This window comes from Stegodyphus dumicola, chromosome 9, assembly GCF_044657685.1.
Source record: "Stegodyphus dumicola isolate Sdum_Otavi_A_Nest chromosome 9, ASM4465768v1".
Taxonomy (NCBI): domain Eukaryota; kingdom Metazoa; phylum Arthropoda; class Arachnida; order Araneae; family Eresidae; genus Stegodyphus; species Stegodyphus dumicola.
The window spans coordinates 145,766,560-145,787,221 of NC_140776.1; the positions used below are offsets into that span (position 1 = coordinate 145,766,560).

Genomic DNA, 20,662 nt, shown 5'->3' on the forward strand with positions numbered 1-20,662 from the left:
TAGCCTCAGAGGAGAGAGGTTGTAGGTTAATTATGTTGTAGGAGGGAGGTAGTGCTCCGAGTTTGCCTTTATTCTTTAAATGTTAATTTTTTTTCCTATTATTCTTTGAAAGTTAATTTTTTAATAAATGTTGGTGTCGTTTTCCTTATGGTGCCTTATTAATCCGTAAGGTCATTACAGCACGCTCTCGATTTCGAGAACCAGAGCTAACGAAAGAAAAGGTGAGAAATTTTTGTTGTAACTTTAAGGAAAATTTCTTCTAAATATGTTTAAAGGAGTAGTTAAAAGTGATTTGATTTCGGTGTTGAAGGAACTAGGTGAAGAAGCCGATTCTAGTTTAAAAGTTGTAGAATTAAAAGATAAGCTTTTAAGTTCTAAAGAATATTTGAAAGATAAAGATTTTGTTATTGAATTTCTTAATACTACGGTTGAAGAAAGGAAAAAGTCAGAAGAAATTGTGAAATTGCGTTTAATGCAAATCGAAAGTAGCAACGAATCTAGTAATAACGTAGAAAATACACTTTCATTAGATAAGCTTTTGAAAGCTGTACAGGCATTATCGATTTCTGTACCTAAAAAGGGTGAAGCATGGAACTTATTTTTTGATTCCATAGAAAGGGCTTTTAAGCATAAGAACGTACCAAATGAGTTTAAGTCTGAAATTTTACTTAAACTGATAGGTGATAAATCTTCTAATATTCTAGTATATATTAAAGATGATGATTTGAAAGATTATGAAAAAATTAAATCTTTAATTCTTAAGGAATATGAACCATCGCCAATTATATGTTTAGAAAATTTTCGCCAAGCTCAAAGGTTGACGGGAGAAACTCATTTGCAGTTCGCCTCTCGTTTAAGATCATGTTGGATCCATTATTGTAAAAGTAGAAACGTCAATGATTTTGAGTCTTTAATTAACTTAATAATTTCTGACAAACTTTTTCAAACATTGGATAGTGATTTATCGTGCCATGTTGCAGTTCGACAAGGTGAAATTTGGCTACGTCCAGAAGAACTAGCGAAGGAATGCGACACTTATTTCATCGCAAAAGGTAAATCTTTTGATGACATAAGAGGTGAAAAATGCGCTAATTTTCGTGATTCATACAACAAAAACTCTAAATATATTCCACCAGCGCTAAGAAAAGATTTAGTGGTAAATGAACAGAAACATTCGTTTAAACCGCGAGAATGTTATGTGTGTAGTAGCAGTTCACATTTGGCTAAGGATTGCCCGAACAGGCGAAATAAATTTGAGAGGTCCAATAAACAGAACGATAATTTCCCGGTCAAACCGAAAGTTAACACTTCAAGTAAGTCGAAGGGCAATGCAGTTGTTACAAATGTAAATTCTAAACATTTACAAAAACCCGAGTGTTCCGACGGAAAACTTAATTTTTATTCCTTGGAAAAGATTACTATTTACATTGCAGGAAAGCAAGTAGAAGCTATAAAAGATTCAGGTACGGAAATACCAATTTTGAACACTACATTAATTTCTGATTTAAAAATAGAAAGTAAGGGTAAAATCATTTTAAGTTCCGCATTTGGCGACGTCATAGAGGCAACGTTAGCAACTATTCCCATTTATTACAAAAAACCAAACAGTTGTCTATATTCGCGCGTAGAAGCTCTTTTCGCGTTGACAGATAAGCTAAATGTCCAATGTTTAATTACATCAGATGTATGGGATCGCATATTTGAAGACGAGAATGAATCAACAGTCTTCCCTGAAACGAAACGGGAAACTCATGAACAAAAACAACTTGAGGTTGGTGCCGTTGAACTGTCAAATGTAAATCTTTTTTATAGTTCAGTTGCGAATCAGAATGATGAAAGACTAAACAGTTATTCGGAATCGAATAAATTTAAGGTCGATCAGAGAAACTGCCAAACGTTAATAAATTCTTTTAAGGACGCAGAAGTAGGAAAGAATAATTTCTTTTTACAGGACGAATTATTATTTCATAAAGAAAAAATTTGTGGGGAAAACATACAACAGTTAGTTTTGCCCGAGAATTATCGAAATAAAGTCCTTCAATTAGCTCATGATTCTATATTCGGAAATCATTTAGGTATGAGGAAAACTAAAGAAAGAATTAAGCTTTCATTTTATTGGCCGAACATATCCAAAGATGTAGAAAATTATTGTAGAACATGCGAAAGATGTCAATTAAAAAGTCCGGAAAGACAATCGGATAAAATTCCGATTACTCCTATTGTTCGCCCGCCATATCCCTTTCATACAGTAAATATAGATATCATTGGTGAAATTTCACCTCCTTCAGGAAGGAAACATAAATATTGTTTGTGTTTGATAGATAATCATTCAAAATGGCCAGAAGTCATACCTTTAAAAAGTCTTTCTGCTAAAGCTACTTATGAGGCTCTTTTAGATATTTTTATGAGAACCGGTATTCCAGAAATAATTTGTAGTGATCAAGGCACTAATTTTACCTCACAATTAACTCAAGAATTCGAAAATAGGTTAGGAACTCATCCTCGTTTTTCGACACCTGGTTACCCAGCATCAAACGGCTCAGTGGAAAAATGGAATCGGGTATTTAAACAAATGTTACATCATGTAATTCGCACAGATCCTGTTAATTGGGACAAGCACATACCTTATTTATTTTTTGCGTATCGTGAAGTTCCAAATTGCACTACCGGTGTATCTCCATTTATGCTTATGTACGGTCGTGAAGCTAGAGGTCCCTTAGCTGTGTTAAAATCATCATGGTCCGGTGAAATACCATTACCTCTTAATCTGAGTAATTCAGCAGTTGATTATCTACAAGAATTAAAGATAAATTTAGAGAAAGCATCTGAGCTCGCTTCTTTATCTGCCGCGGAAAAACAAAAAGCTTATGCATATTATTTTAACCGTCGCAAAAGTTTGAAAGAATTTAAAAATGGTGATCTAGTATATTTACTTATGCCAGAGTCTAGCAACAAGTTATATGCTAAGTGGACAGGTCCAGGTGAAGTTGTTGAAAGAGTAAATCCTCATTCTTATAAAGTTAAATTACCCGATGGGAGTGTGAGGCATGTTCATGTGAACAAAATAAGAAAATTTTATGTTCGAGCACAAACTGTGGGAGTGATATTTGAAGATGATTCTGAGTTTGGGGAAATTCATACCACTCCAAATAAAGGAGATTGCGCAGTAACTAGAAGGAACATCGAGGTGGATATTAGTCATTTAGAGGATAGCAAACAAAAGGAATTACACGAGCTCTTACTCAAGCACATCGCGTTATTTTCTGGGGAGATCCAAATAGCCAGCGTTGGTGAACATAGAATTCGGTTGTTACCTGGAGCTGAAAGAAAAAAGCCATATATCTATAAGATCCCAGAATCTTTGAAACCTGAAGTAGATAAACAGATCGACGAATTGGAGAGCTTGGGTCTTATTGAGCCAAGTGAAGCTGAAATAGCATACCCGGTCGTATGTGTTGCCAAGAAAGACGGAAGTATGAGGTTATGTATTGATTTCAGGTTGTTGAATCAAGTAACCAAGCCTGTTGATTTTCCACTGGAGAATGTGACTGATCTAATCAATAAAATTGGACACGCGAATGTTATCACCTGTTTAGATGTCTTGAAAGGTTACTGGGAAATACCTTTAGAAGAAGAAAGTCGTGATTTAACATCATTCAAGACACATCGTTCCCAATATCGTTGGAAAGTGATGCCTTGTGGATTAAAAAATGCAGCTTCTACTTTTCAGCGAGTGATGAATGATGCTTTAAGAAAACATAGTGATTTTTGCAAAGCATATATTGATGATATTGCTATCTTTTCACCAGATTGGAATTCGCATCTCAAACATTTAGATGCTGTGCTAACTACATTAAGTGATCTCAGTTTTACGGTGAACGTGCAGAAATGTGTTTTTGCACGTTCGGAGATAAAGTATTTAGGACATATAATAGGAGCTGGAAGACATCAACCTGATCCTGAAAAATTACAAGCCATTGAAATTATAAAAAGTCCTAAAACAAAGACTGCTCTAAAGAGTGCATTAGGCTTATTCAACTATTATCGTGATTACATAAAGAATTATGCAGAAATAGCTCGCCCATTGACGGAGCTTACGAAAAAGAAAATTCCTGAGAGAATTCCATGGACTGATGTTGAGGAATCAGCATTTCAAGAACTGAAACGTCGACTGTGTGAAGCACCAAAACTGTACACTCCAGAACCAGAAAAACCTTACACCATACAGTGTGATGCTAGTTCATATGGTGTTGGTGCTTGCTTGTCACAACGAGACAGCAAAGGCAGTTTGCATCCTATCAGCTTTGCCAGTCAAAGACTTTCGAAAACTCAGCAGAACTGGTCAACTATTGAACGCGAGGCTTATGCCGTTGTGTGGTCATTAAAAAAGTTCGAGTGTTGGGTGTTTGGATCGAATATCGAGCTGATCACAGACCATAATCCATTATTATATTTGTATAAGTCGGCACCGCATTCAGCCAAATTACAGAGGTGGGCAATGGCACTTCAGCGCGATAATATTCATATTTCTCATTGCCCTGGTGCACAATTAAAAAATGCAGATGGTCTTTCAAGACTAGTGGGTGAATGAAATAGGTGTGAACTAAGTATGAACTAATATGTTTTAAAACTTTGCATTAGTTACTTTCTTTTGTTCCGGAATTGTACGAGAGCTACTTTCCATCTGTTTTGAAAATCAAATTACTGGTTTCCATTTAATATTGCATTATAATAGTGTGTTTTGAAATAGTATTGCATATATGTTTTATTACAGAACTCCGGTATTGTATCAAGCCATCTGTTCATCTGTTGTGAGATGAATGTTTATTGCATTTATTTCAAAGTATGTTATTACATCATGTATACATGTTCATATATTTTGAATTAATTTGGTATGTGGAGTATACAATTTAAGTTTGTATTTGCTGGTTCAGTTTTCAGATTCTGCTTCGCTTTGGCGTAGCACAATCTTACCGGGGGGGTGTCATGTATCTGGCAGCGGTGAGCCAATCAGCTGCCTGGCAGAGCCCAGCAAGTGAGAGAGACAAGAGTTGCATGTTAGCCTCAGAGGAGAGAGGTTGTAGGTTAATTACGTTGTAGGAGCGAGGTAGTGCTCCGAGTTTGCCTTTATTCTTTAAATGTTAATTTTTTTTCCTATTATTCTTTGAAAGTTAATTTTTTAATAAATGTTGGTGTCGTTTTCCTTATGGTGCCTTATTAATCCGTAAGGTCATTACAGATACTTTTCTGTTATGCATTTGCTATGCACTTCTACAAATTATTGTAAAAAAAAATTATGCAAAAGAAATGATTTTATTAAAAGATGACACAATTAATTTCTTAATTTTAAAGAAATTATACTCATCAGAAAGATTGTAAATATATTTTACATACTTAAGAAGTAATAGAGATAAAATGTAATTTATTATGATACTAAAAAAAATAATAATAATTCAAGGGAGTTTCTCGCACTATTTGAAAAAATGTTTAGTCTGTAAAAGGACAGAACATTTTTGAATAACAATTGCTATTCCTAAGCAATGTAACCTTACATCAAATGCATAAATTTAAGGCATTTAACAGCAATTACTCCCTAAAAAATACTAATATAATAAGTAATATATATGTATAAGCATATAATTAAAAGATATTAAAATAAAAAATTGAAGGTTTTCAGATTTTACATTGCGCCCAAAGGTTTTTTTTTAACATTTTGTGTGTTACCTTTATTTATTAAATATCATGTTCTTTGCACTTAAACAATAAAATTCAATTCAACAGCAATGTAACAAAATAATTTTAAAATGAGCATATCTTTAGAATTTCGAATACATATTCTCATGCACTGGAGATAAATTTTTGTTTTCCCCCTCCCGTACAGTGTTGGCCTTGCTCGATTTGAAATTGTGTTTGTTAATAAAAAATTCGTTAAAGTGTTACAAAATCTGAAATAGATAAAACAAATTCCAAATTAGGGCCTCCAGATGTCCATATTCGGTGGAGGATTACGTTATTCAAAATTTTATGGCTGTAGGTACCGTTGCTTTATCACAAAGCCAGAAACATACATACATTTATGCCAATTCTTCATTATTTAGTTTCTTTAAATATAACACAAAGCGATAATACTTGGTGGCAAGAATTTGAAAAGTGAAATGGACATTTAAAGTTTTCAAATCAAAATGCCAATACGAAATTAACAACTCTTCTGAACTAACGCTCTTTGGGCTAAAAATAAATAAAAATCTTAAAGCTTTCAGCTTTTATATTAAACCCAAATAAGCGGTTATTTTTTAAAAAAATTTTTTAATATTTTTTTTTAACATTTTGTGTGTTACCTTTACTTATCAAATATCATGTTCTTCGTACTTAAACCATAAAATTCAATTCCACAGCAATAGGAAAAAATATTTACAACAGCATATCCATATACACAGTCTCGCATGCTGGAGATAAAAATGTTTTTTTCCTCCGTACAGTGTTGCAATTGCTTGCTTTGAAATCGTTAAATTTATTAATCAAATATTCTTTTTAATATGAAATAGGTAATAAATCAAATTCCAAATTCAGGCTTAAAGATGCCCATATTTGAATGGAGGACTATGTTTTTCAAAATTTGATGTCTCTAGATATTGTTGTTTTTTCACAGTGCGAGAAACATACATAAATTCATGAAGATTCTTCATTATTTAATTTCTTTAGATATAATGCAGGGCTCTAATATTTGTTGGCAACAATTTGGATAGTGAATTAATGCAAAATGTTAAAACAAAATTAATAGCCCTTCTGGGCAAACTGCCCCTTTGGGCTCTTTAAAAAAAAAAAAAAATTTGAAAGATTTCAGATTTTAAATTACATCCAAAGGGGCGTTTTTTGAATGTTTTGTGTGTTACCTCTACTTATCAAATATCATGTTCTTTGTACTTAAAACATAAAATTCAGTTCAATAGCAATGTTGCAAAATAATTTTAAAATGGGCATATCTTTAGAATTTCCGATACACAATTCTGTGTGCTGGAGATAAAAAGGTTCTTCCCCCTCTCCCCATTGCTCGCTGTGAAATCCTTAAGTTTGTTAATCAAAAATTTTTTAAAGCTTTACAAAAATATGAAATTGGTAACAAAACAAATTCCAAATTTCAAATTTGGTCTTTCACATGCAAATATTTGTAAGAGTATTACGTCATTCAAAATTCTATGGCTCTATGTACCATTATTTTATCACAATGTGAGAAATATACATACATTTATGCAGATTTTTCATTATTTAATTTTTTCAAATATAATGCAGGACTCTAACATTTGGTGGCAACAGTTCCATTCCCTAATCTGCACAATAAAAGTCCAGATTGTCATATTTTTTAAATTAAGATGATTTTTTTTTTTCAAATGTAACAAAAATATCTATTGTTTTACAAAGCTGTTGATGATCTAGAATCATTAAATAACAAGAGAATTCTGTTTTTCAAAATTTTCCAAGAATATAAGAATCATGTGGCAAGTAATACAAACATTTTAATATATACGTTATAAATTTTTTTTTTCAGAATATTTTATTTATGAAACAATGTTTTTAGTATGAGTGCATGCAAAAGGAAAGAAAAAATATTTACTTAAATATGACATGAATAACTGATGATTAATATGTAACAAAATACATATTCAATTAAAAAGACTGAATAATCATAACACACTACAAAATTTTTAAAAGTGAATAATAAATATACAGCTCTTTCACTGAAAATTAATATATTCAGTAAACACAATACTATTTCAATCAAAAATTTGAGTAATTTTAAAACATCCACTTTCATAAATATAATGCACTTTTAATAAAGTATACTTGAACACTGATTTAGAACCTTATACTTACAAAGACAAATTTTATAACATTCAAATCAGAATCCTTCAAAACGTTTATACCTTTTTTTCAATTTTTTAACTCAAAAAACATTCCTGCATAACAATAGTAATGATGAGAGAAATGAGTTACACAGCAGAATTTCAAGCTTGAGTGCAAAATATTGTGTTATATCAGCAAGGAAAAATAAATAGAGAATTCTTTTAAAATCTTTTTTTTTTTTTTTTTTTTTTAATCTTGGTTAACAACTGTTCTTTAAAAGACATTTCATAGAAAAATACGTTGTGGCAATCTTGCATAGGAAACATTGGTAGATGCAGTTTGGGGTAACTGGCACAGCAATACCTCAACAATGGAGAATAATATTATGATGGATCATTAATATATAGTTATTAAATATATAATTTCAATATCTATTATTATAAAATGAAAAATCTGTAAGTGACAGTAAGTTTTGTCTCACTGTCACAAGACAATGACACCTAGAGCCACGATATATCCAGTCCTGCACTAGATAATGAGTGCATGGAAGCCTAATTGTGAACAAATTATGCATAATAGACTGAAGGCTGGCCTTGCAAGGAGCTAGTCAGCATTTATACATGAATACATTTTCCTATATGATTATTTATAATAATAGATAATGATGAATCTGTACGTAAGCATAGATAGTCCTCACATTGTGGAAAATGGAGACACCTACAGCACACATAGTCATCCATGCAAACATGAGCACTTCAAAACCCAAATTTTGAATTTTTAAAATTTATCTTGTATTTTATGCAAATTCAATAAACTTTTAATTTAAATCTCAGGAATTTAAAAACTTAACTTTAAAAACTGTTATTGTTCTTCAAAGTGTACGATATTTATGCTGCAAATTTAATCAGAAAACTCAGTGATATAAAAGAAGTATGTTGTCACTTGGCAGAATGTACTATATTTGTCTTTTAAATTTAATCAATAGCAATTTAAAAGAAATGTGCTACCACTGCATCAAATTAAATAAAGTTTTATCTTTCACAGGGCAGTGCAGTATGTCATTCAGAAATGCAAGACATTAAATTTTTTTTTCATATTCAAGATAGCAGATATTAACCATAAGTTGTAAAGGTATAGTCCCATCACACTAACTATGCAATTCTACCCCAATTCGAGGGAGAACACGCTGGAAAGTGGTTCAAGGGTCTCTCACTCCTCTTTCCCTACCACCAACTTCTCAAGAGCACTTTCGGCTGGCAGTTTATATTAAATGTCCCTTTACTGCATAGACATTATGTGCTTAACAAACATCCATGCTTTTTCGAGGATTTGACAATGGGCCCCTAGGTACGGTAGCCAGCATCACTAACCACTATATCGGCCGGGCAGCAATTATTAATTACTAGGTGGACCTATGAAATTACATTAGCTGGATTTATTAAAACCATTAAATATTTTTCCTTTGTTTATCATAATTATTTTAGGCAGATGGCAATGCAAATTGGCTAGTACCAATAATAGTTAACAATATTAACTTCCGGTGCTCTGATTATTTATAACTCAACTATTTAAACTATCTTAAAATATAAGAGAACTTGTAACATTTTTTAATAAATAGCTTTAATCATATAAAAAAGTTCTACCTTCACTAAAATGCCTCACATTTAGTACGAATAATAGTATTTAGAATTATGTTGCTTTGATACATTTTTTTTTATTTAAAGACTACACATGATAAATAATTTTATTACTGTTTTAACACTATTTCATCTTTGACAAGTAAATACAAATTAAGAAAATATGTCTCAAGCTTTACATCTTTTTACCTTTCAACAGTATGGCCATTGCTAAATAAATGCTCAAAGTATGTTGCCACTGTTTTAGATGTTAGCTGATCTTCAAGATAGGGCAAAAATGATGGATGTCGAGCAATTACTCCTAAGAAAAAAGGAAATAGTGCAACAATAATATGAGTTACATGTAGATATCTAACAAGTAAGCAGCAATTAATGGGAAAAAATACAATTTTTTAATAAAAAGCATAAAGTTAAATATTCAGAATTATTATATCAAATTTATTGGCTGGGTATGAACATGGCACTCATTAAAAGAAATTACATAAACAGTAATTCTATTACTGAAGACAATTTTGAAAGAAAGCTCATTCCAATTTATTCCAAAGTTATGATGTTTTGAGTTTTGTATGAAATAAGACAGCTATATAAAATTACACAAAAAAAGTAATCTTTAGACTGGTGTAGATTTTAAATAAAATGTTATCAATTTATAGGGTGATCTGATATAGTTTCATCTTCTTCAGAGGCAAATGTTGCAGAGTTATAGATTTTAAATGAAAAATTTTACCCCAAAACTATTTTGCTCTTAAAGATGAGGGATCTACATTAGATCACCCTCAAAATCGACAGTTTAATTATTCAGAATCTATGACAATCTGAAGTTGTTTTTTACAAAGTTTTATATTTTACACTCTTATGCTTCTCTTTCTAATAGGAAACATTTTTATTGAATGAATACCAGTAAGCTTAAGAAATGAGAAAATTCACTATATGGCTCTACGAATGCTGAAAACTGGTCTAAGGTCCACTGACTGATACTGTGAGACAACTTGAAGTGCATAATAGCATAATCTAGAGATCTCAAATTAGAGTCAAAAGGGATCAGGGAGATGATTTCCAGAAGATTTAGATCTGGATATCTTAGCTAGTGACTGAATGATATATTTATAGCTAATGACTTCGCTTTCTGTACTTTCTGTAAGTACTGTGACAACAAGATAAGTAACATTAGCAAAATGTATCTAGTATACTTCAAAATAACTGACTGTATAAAAGGAGACCAGATATTTATGTCTCTTCACTTGCTCCAGTATAAAAACAGAGTTAGCCTGTGTGCAGTGCCAATAATTACCTTAATAAACAGCATTTTGTTACAGATTTTAACTCCCAGCACAGTTTTTGATGTTTTTTGCTATAGACAGAACATTAAACGTGGTATCAAGCAACAAAAACCTTGGAAAATGACAATTATAAAGTTAGGCTAATTTAAATTATTTCCAATAATGGCAATTTAAACTACCAGCATACATTGATATTAATTGCTCAGACACTGGTGGGCCCAATGTTGGCAGGAATAGCAAGTACAATGAGTAAATTTTCCAGAGGATCAGCAACTGCTAATTGGTATTGAGATAAATTGATTACTTTTATATCCATTCATTAATGCAAGTTTCACATTTCTCGATGATAATGTTTGCCTGCACAACATGTGCTTGTTATATATATATATATAAATAACTATTAATTCTTTAATTAGTGATTTAACTTTACTATTAGTTTCTTATGAAACAATATATATATATAGAGAGAGAGAAAGAGATTAAAACAATTGTTCATATGCAATAATCTGCTAGAACAAATTTGATTACATAACAGCATCTACAAGACATAGAAGGAATAGAAGACATAGAAGACACTATCAGTTACAGTAACTTTCATCCTCTTTCTCACTTTTGATCTGAGTGATTTCAAGAATGATAAATATTATCACAAAATGTGACACAGAATGTCAATGCAAGCATGTGCAATTATCAAGATTTGTTGTACATATTATCAAATAAATGTTAGCCATCAACATTAGAATATCGTTTATGGACTACCTAAACTGCAAGAGCCATAAGCTGAACACCTTTTTTTGTCAGTAATCCTCTCTTTTTTTTTTTTTTTTTTTTTTTTTTTTTTTTTTTGGCACCTAGCACAGTTTATAGTTAAAAACCATATTAAATTTTATGAGTTTTGAATTAAATTTCTTTTATTCACAATAATCCATTTATTATTTATTTCTTAACATAAGATGACTTGGAGAAACAGGATTCGTACACATTTCCTTATATGAAAATTAAGGACTTTTAAGGACCATCAAAGAAAAAATAAGGACCTATCAGGAAAAAAAAAAAAAAAAGAATAAAGCAATTATCCATTTAAGAAACTAACAGAAGTGTGTATTATGCACTATTATTAAATTCAATTTTATACTTAACATAAAACAATTTTAAAAATTAAACTAACTCCCTACAAGTTATGAAGTAGATAACATTAAATTAAGAACATAATTTCTTGAAAAACATGTATAAGTGTATTTTACACTAATAACAGCCACAGATATTTTAGAGATTTACATAATTATTATTTAACTTATTTGATATTTATTTAAACACAGTCAACTACTACTATAATTGCAATGTAAGAATATTTTGCAGATTAAAATAACAGATTTGTAAACATACAATTTATTTCTTTGGTTTTTTTGAACGATACTATAATAATAAACTATACAATAAAAGATACAAAACATTTATACTTTTTTAAAATCTGAAATTTTTTCAGATATTTTAACATCTAATTTATTTATGTCCATTTCCTTTTCTTTAGCTATTCTTCTAAGTTCATTTGCTTTGATAAAGAAATCAATGTTCCTGCTGGTCTCGGCTTCATCTGCTAAAAGCACCTATTGAAGCTGCTGCTGATCTCATTTCTTTATTAATTTTGATATTAAGAATACCTCCAGAAAATTTTATGTTATCAAATACTGTGCGTTGAGAAATGTATGATGAGTCACTTAAATTTTCAATTTCAATTGCTTTATTTACAGAGAAGCCAGAAGTTCCACAGAGGCCTCCATGTGACAAGATAAGAATCATTTTCACTATTTTCCATACTTTAGAATAGTGAAAATCATGAAAATAAGAAATGAGAAATGTGTCAAGAGATAGATTTTGAGGATCAAAAGTAGAAAATTCATGTAAATTTGTCTAGAATCTCTCCAAACTGCAGCATAATTTCATCACAATTATCTTGTAAAACACCTTTATTCCGCATTAATACTGTTAGAACTATTTTCATTTTGTTCTGGGCTTTTCTGTACTTTTAGCCATCAACTGTGGGTCTATACAAGATACATTTCGAATAAGAGAATAATTTATTGGACATTTAGGCATTAAGTGTTGTACCATTGTTAAGACACATTGTTGACCTTGTTTCAATGCAAAACTTGCAGCTTGTGAAATGTCTTTCTTGCGGCATTTATTATTCATTAACTGCTCAGCAATGAATCCCAAATAAACTTTACTTTTATCACTATAACAATTTGGATCATTAAAATTAAATTTATAAAGATTTTCTGCTTTAGTTATTTTTGAATATTCTAGTTTCAAAATTGTAAAGTGCTAAAAGCAATCATTTACAAGTTTTAAGATATCTTCAGCAAAAAAGGGAATAAGTGGTTTATCGCTTTGATAATATTCAAGGAAAGGCAAAAATATTTTGAAAAAATTTAATTTTATAAGAAATGTTTTATCCTTAGTTGCCTCCAAAATATTTGAGAAGGATTTCAATGAATTTTTTTAAACTGCCCCATTTCAACTTTTATAATGTATAGTAGCAAGTCATCCCACATTTCAATGGCTCTTTCAACTGCTGGGACATTTTGCAACCATCGGTAAAAGCAGAACTTCACACCAGAAAATTTTAATTAAAATATTATTTCTTTATCTATCAGTTGATGGAGCAAAGATAAAAATTCTGCAATAATTGGTTTTATTGTTAAACAAAAATGTATAAATTTTTCTTATGCATTATATTTTAACACTTAAAAAATGTACTATATCGATAAAAAAATTGAGACATCGCGAAATATTCTAGGCAAGCATTCCTGCAGAGATTCCGTCACATCGCTAAAATTGCCATAAGAATGCAATATTGGCAATACCATGAACACGTTTTTTCCGCGTAGCAACCATTCCGCTTATCGGTAATTTCCTTTTAATTTATTAATCTTCCGTTTCTTTTATTTTCTCCTTATCATTTCATCATTTCAACACTGACTTTTTATTCAGGATTTAGCTTTTATTTTAATTTCTAGTTATAAAAAGGAGAAATTAGCTTAATAAGAAAAGATAATTTCAATCAATATCACAATGAAATTTTATATCGACCAACTATTTGGATAACTGATGCGATATTAAAATTCTATAACATTCTTCTGAAAGCAGTATTCCTTTTATAAAAATACTTCATAAAATTCTAGTATACGGTGCAGCATTTTGAAAATTATCGCCAACATCAAAATGACCCGTTTAACTACTCATCGTATATGTCCCGTTTAATGCTCATCATAAAGTCGCCAAAAGTAGCCAAATCCCTTATGCAATGGATACCTTGTGCATAGGATTAAACCAAATACTTAATTGTCTATTGAAGCTTCAAAACGTATTTCCGAACTTCACTTTTTTTTGGCTAGCGTTACCAAATTTGCCCTTGGCGACCTAAAATCGAAATGGAGCCAACAGATTTCCTGCGAAATCAATAACAGACCCTCTGCAGAAATAAACTCATAATCCCGATATCCCATACATATCTGTGCCAAAAAAAAATAAACTCCATAGAAGGTGATCAAAAATTAATTTATGGCTTAATTCAAACAAACACAGAAATTAAGGTATGCAAAACCATGTAAAAACAAATTGATATGATAAAACGAAACTTAGCTTTCATGTGAATTTTCTGACTCTCCCATTCTAGAAATTTCAATTTGTTTCAGACAAAGACCACATTTAGCTTTATAAGGATATTCATCCATCAATATCCAGTCTTTGTAGTCAGCTTGATGAAGCCATAGTTTATTGAAAATGCACTTTCCAGGCATCTCGTTCCTATTGGCGTCGGAGGGGTTGTGGCCTTCCAGGTTGGGATTGTTCTAATTTTGGCAAATATTTTCAGAATCTTCCCCCCTTTTTTTTTCCTCGAGCACCTTCATCACTTTCGCCTCTTAAAGAACTTCCAGCTTCACGCTTTCACCACAATCTGCCTAAATTTATGGATAACACCTGTTTCAAAAGACTGGGTAAATAGCCAATCAGACACCCGATACTTTTGTCCTAGGGTAGCTAACTGTTTTTTATCGTATGCAACGCAAATCCGGCAACAGATTGGTTAAGAGCCGTGTAATTTTAATTCCATATTCATGAGAAATCGCAATTCACACTTAGAATGGCAATCATTAGAAATGACAAGAAATGTCAAATGAGCAAAATTAAGGACCGTTTATTCATTTTGACCAAAATTAAGTACTTTTAAGGACCAAAAATCATTTTTGAAAAATTTAAGGACTTTTAAGGACCGTACGAACCCCGGAGAAAGATGCAATGAATTGGTGGTGGTTCTCTGTGTTATAACTTGTAGAGACTTTACTGCCTAGTTAGAAAGATGACATTTGAAGGAGAGACTTATAGACAGATGTTGCTGAATCAAACAATAAAGTTGGTTTTAACTATCAGCTGAAGTTTTGGGATTCTTAGGCTTTTCTGACGACCTTCTGATGGAATCTAATGGCGATAAAACATCACCATTTATGTATGTATAAATTTAAATGTTTCTGGACTACATATAATAACTGTAAATATACTTAAGGTCAGCAAATGAATTATGTTATATAAAATTTCAATAAATTTATTTGAGACAGACACTCAATTTCAGGCTTTATGTACAACGAAACCAAAAAAGTTCTTGCCATTTCTGATATAACATTGGAAGGCCCAACATAAAAACAGTTGCCAAACCTGGCAATGAAGTGGTTAGGATAGGAGTCTGGACATTGACCAAGAGTATAAAAGAGCGTTGCATTGGTACTTCAAACATAACTCACACAGCAACTGAATGAAACTGACGTGTCAAACGCAATTGTTCAGAGTTGTTTGCTGTATGATTTTACAGTGGGCCTGTCAGCAGCAGAATCAAGTCTGTGAATTTGCTAGGCCTTTGGGGATGATGCCGTTAACAATTGAATTGCTAGGCAATGGTTCCAGAAGTTCAGGTCAGGGGATATGTCTCTTAGTGATGCACCACACAGTGGTCTGCTACAAGCACTGGACGATGAGGCCCTGAAAGCAGCCATAGAGAGTGACAGTAGCCAAACATGTGGCGAGCTTGCTGCATACTTCCATGTATCTGATGAAACAACCAGACTCCATTTGCAGCGCATAGGAAAGGCATACAAGCTGAGCAAGTGGGTACTCCACTCACTGTCCGATGCAAACAAGCACCAGCATGTCGATGCTTGTTTGTCATTGCTTACTCAGCACCGTAATGCATCCATATTTGATTGAGTACTCACCAGTGATGAAAAGTGAGTCCAGTATGATACTTCCAGACATTGGTTGTCACCAGGGGACCCTGTGCCTCACACTGTGAGACCTCTCCACCTACGCACGATCATGTTCTATATCTGGTGGACTTGGATGCCAAGTGATGCACTATGAGCTCCTGCCAGTGGGCCAAACCATCACGGCAGACCTGTACTCACAGCAGCTGGAATGTGTGCATCAGGCAGTGATGCATAAAGAGCCAGCATTGGAGGGTATACTCCACCTCCATGACAATGTGAGGGTGACATGTGACTCAGGAGGCAGGGACTGGGCTGGGAGACACTACCCCATATACCATACTCCCCAGACCTTGCGCCAAAAAACTACCACCTTTTCCATTCCCTGGACAGCCATCTTCAGGGGAAATCCTTTAACAACTTGCCAGATCTTGAAAAGGCCCTCACGGATTTCTTTGCGCCTGAGACTCCTGATTTTTACGACGATGGCATCGTATAGCTAGCCACTCATTGGCAAAAGGCACTGGATGCCGATGGTGATTACTTTGAGGATTTGATTATTATTTGTTTTATGACTTTTTTTCCCCTGACTGTTCAAAACAGAAAGAACATTTTTGGTTACCTTGTATATTACAACATAACTTAAACTAAAATCTTATAAAAATCTCCACCACTTATGTTATGGTTACCTATTCTATTATATGATTACTCTTGAATCTCATTTAAGGTGTTAAAATTTTCTTTTTTAATTTTAACTTTTGGAAACAAGTCACAGGAAACAGAATTTATTTTGTAACAAAAGAAGAGACAGTTCTATGCTACTGAAAATAGATTGATAGCTTCTGCAATAATTTTACTAAGCTTGTAGCAAAATTTAATACACCTCTTTCACATTATATATTTTCATGTATTCAAAAATCATAAAATATAAAAAATAATCAAAATGAAGTCACAGGAAGGAAATAATTAAACTTTAAATACTGATAAGCAGAACATTAGTTTATAAGCATGGTAACAATAAATTCTAAGTATCTCAAAGGCATTCACACTAATTTCTGACTTTGGGTAGCACTTCACATACCTCCTAAGTATGTACACTGCACACCCACACCCACACAAAAAAGGGGGCAGTTCTATATCTCCTGTTCTAATGGGTCGATGGATGAAATTCAACTTTCAATTTTCATGTTTTGAAAGCACAATTTAAGATATGTATTAGATTTATATATAGCATTGTTCTAATACAAGTATTTTGACACAAAATCGGACTGAAATAACATGACAATTTTTTCCATATTTCGACTCTATGACTCAGACTATGCCAAACTGCCAAGTTTTGTAAAAATCGCAGGAGTCATTTTTAAAAAATTAGCTCCAACATTTTAGCTCAATGTTAACTGAAATTGATATATATTTATTAATATCTCTTTTTTTATTAAACATATTTGATTCATTATTTCATATTTTGAAATTTAGGTTCATTCCAAATAAAATTTGCCTACATTTTATGATTTATTTTTTAAATTTGTATTTTTTAATGATTTTTAAAAATTTTTCAAAAAACATTTTGGACTATAACCTGTAAAAGTTTTGCTATCATTTTAAGATAGATGCATTTCTAAGCATACCTACAAAAAATTACAGTTTTTTATTCAAAATTTCCTAAGATATACATGAGTTTACATTTTGGCGAGTTTTGAAATTTGGCGTATTTATTATAAGTGATAATAACGAAAATGTGGTTTACGCACTTTGTTAGCCATTGATCTATATAGCCATTGATCTATAATAGGTATGAACAATGGCTTTTTTCTGCTCGTGGGCAAGGGAAAGGAAAGGAAAATAGTTTGCTATAAATTAAGATATTCGCCAAGTGAATTATTCTTGGCTGAAACTGAAAAATTAAAAAAAAAAAAAAAAAAGTGCCAAGGTAAATTTTTGAATTTCTTCATAAATTTAGCACCAAATTTTACAAAATTTACTATTTAGGCATAATTTGAGACGAAGAATCGAAATATGGAAAACAAATTGCATGCCGTTTCAGAAAATGTCCGATTTTGTGTCAAAATACCTATTATAGATCAATGGCTATATATAAATCTAATATATATCCTAAGTTACGCTTTCAAGACATGAAAAATGTAATTTGAATTTTGTCAATCGACACAGTAGAACGGGAGATATAGAACTAGCCCATTTTTTTTCCATGCAGTGTACCAACTGAGGTTTTACTTTAAAAAAATTTGAGAAGACAAGTACATTAAATATAAAAAAATATGCATACTATAAAATTTTAATTAACTCAACCTAAAGATATACAGTATATATCATTTAAGCATCGAAATTAATGATGAAATAAATTATTTTTATTACATAGATTCCTTATATGTTTCATTTGCAATGTTCATTAGATATATACTGAGAGAAAATATGGTATATGTACTATGTCAAATTAGTATTTTTCACAAAACTAATACGACATACTATTCCATTATGTTCTGTTAATTTTACACTAATATTTTTATACAGGATCACTAGAAGTACACTCAATGATACATGCATTTGCTTGAAATATGAATAAGTTTTACAAATTGCATTATTTATCTTTTTGCCTGGCCATATTCCAGTAATTCATTAACTTCATACTTATCTAAGGCTAAGATTTTTGAGAAATTTACAGAAGATTTCATAAAGAATTATTAACTATATATTATTTTTAATCTAACCTATATTGCATGAATCTCCTTTGTCACCACTTCTAGTGTATGCAAGTTCTCCTACACGGTATGTATGAGTTCCTTGTAACAATGGTCCTTTTATAAACTCATTGGCTTTATACTCGGGAGCATTCTTTACAATCTCAGGAACATAAGTTTCTGTTTTTCCTTCATAAGATACTTTAATCTAAAAAAAATTGAAGCGATTTTGGTAAACTTTAAAAAATGATTTAATAAATCAATACACTCAGCAACTTTTAAATAAAAGTTACAGAAAGTACTAACCTGAACTTTATCTTTTGGATATAGAAATGAATACAGCTTTAGTATAGGTGATCTATGGTACAATAAAAAAGATAAAGTAAATATAAAAAAATAATTAATATTACTTGCATAACTGGTATAGAAAAATAACATTTAGAGTGTTAAAGAGTACTTGCGGCTTAGGTCTGCCTCCAATCAAAGTTGTAAATCCTGGAGCTGTAAATATAAAATAAAAATATGAATTTTAAAAATTAATTTAAAAGGCTGTAAATATTAAGGTACTGAAAAAAGAATACTGAATTAATATTTTTAACATACAGTTTTAATTCATATGACGAGGGAATTAATTAATATCTTGGGATACAATGAGCATACAGATCATAATTGAAAATAATCAACAAAGGAAACAAATTTTTATCATTTTATGAGATGTTAATACTTCTACATATTTTGTTTAATGCAACAAGAAATTTCGTGATTTTTAGCAATTTATTTTTTACATAAAACGTATTTTTAAGTGCAAAGTTGGGTCACTAGCAAGTATACAATTTCTGACTATTAATTTAGATTTTACGTTTTTAATGCTTAGGAAAAAAAATCCAAAGAAGGAAAAAAAAGTAGATTCTAAAGCAGTTCTGAAAGTGAATAAATGTAAGCTTCTTATATTTTAGCTTAAACTACTTGTTTAATACAGTAAAGCACCGAGAACAATTTGCCAAAAGAGGAATGTTGCGCTGAGAAAACTAAGAACCCTTTCGGCAAATTGTTGAACTGAGAACAGTTTGCCAAAAGGGCTTATAGGCTTCACAGCAGACTTTTTTTTATTTAGTGCTACACAAGAAGAAAACTTATAACCAAACCCTAGGAGTCACAGAGAATCAAACCTCAAGCAAATTGTCAGCATAATGTTATGTGCATATGAGTTCATAATGGACTGAATACACACAGAACCGATGACAGCTTGATAAAATTTATTTTTTCCAAAAGAAACAATTTACAATTCAGGAACTTTCCACAAAAGTACTCATATAGCTCTTCTCAATACGACAGAGCATAATCAGTAGTTACCACTTATGATTACTATGAATGTAAGCAAAAGGCAATGCAAAGCACATCTACAAAGTGAAGCTCAGAGATCTCTCAATACTCCGAAATCTATTTTGAACTAAGAAACTGAGAGTTCATGCTCTCTCCAGGCTTTTATAGTTTTCCTCCAGACACTGAGAAATCTCTACTACCTTCCATTTCTCAAAATTACTGGAAGGCATATAAGGTTAAAGTTACATATAAGGGCTATATACAGTTACATATACCTATAAGGATCAATTACAGTTATACAGGAACCAAAGCAAAATGTTGCCAAATATTTGCTAATTTTGGCAACTTGGCAATTTGTTACCAAATTTTGCAAGAAAAATTAGTCACCAAAACCATCACCAGCTTAGCAATATTTCGCCAATTTTGTGAATTAGTGAGATAGCCATTTACTTCAATGTTGTATAGACTTGTCTCTATAATCTTATTTTTCTGACAAAGCTTCACTCTCTCTACATACTTCTTTTCTTGTTATATTATGTTAAATTCTTAATACACTGTTCTACATTTTGGAATTTTTTGGAGATTTTTTTGTGTCTGTTGTAATGTGCTGAATGCTAATATGAGCT

At 31.5% G+C, this 20,662-nt stretch overlaps 1 protein-coding gene across 1 annotated transcript in view; it reads right to left on the reverse strand.

The window, feature by feature from the left end:
* Positions 1-20,662, reverse strand: part of LOC118198092 (uncharacterized) — a 52,928-nt gene that overhangs the window by 5,361 nt on the left and 26,905 nt on the right. Inside the window, exons 13-16 of the mRNA XM_035369687.2 lie at positions 19,175-19,214; positions 19,020-19,071; positions 18,744-18,921; positions 9,669-9,780 (exon numbers count right to left, since the gene is read on the reverse strand). Coding sequence (XP_035225578.1) covers positions 9,669-9,780; positions 18,744-18,921; positions 19,020-19,071; positions 19,175-19,214 — 382 coding nt within the window. The remainder of the gene's footprint in view (positions 1-9,668; positions 9,781-18,743; positions 18,922-19,019; positions 19,072-19,174; positions 19,215-20,662) is intronic.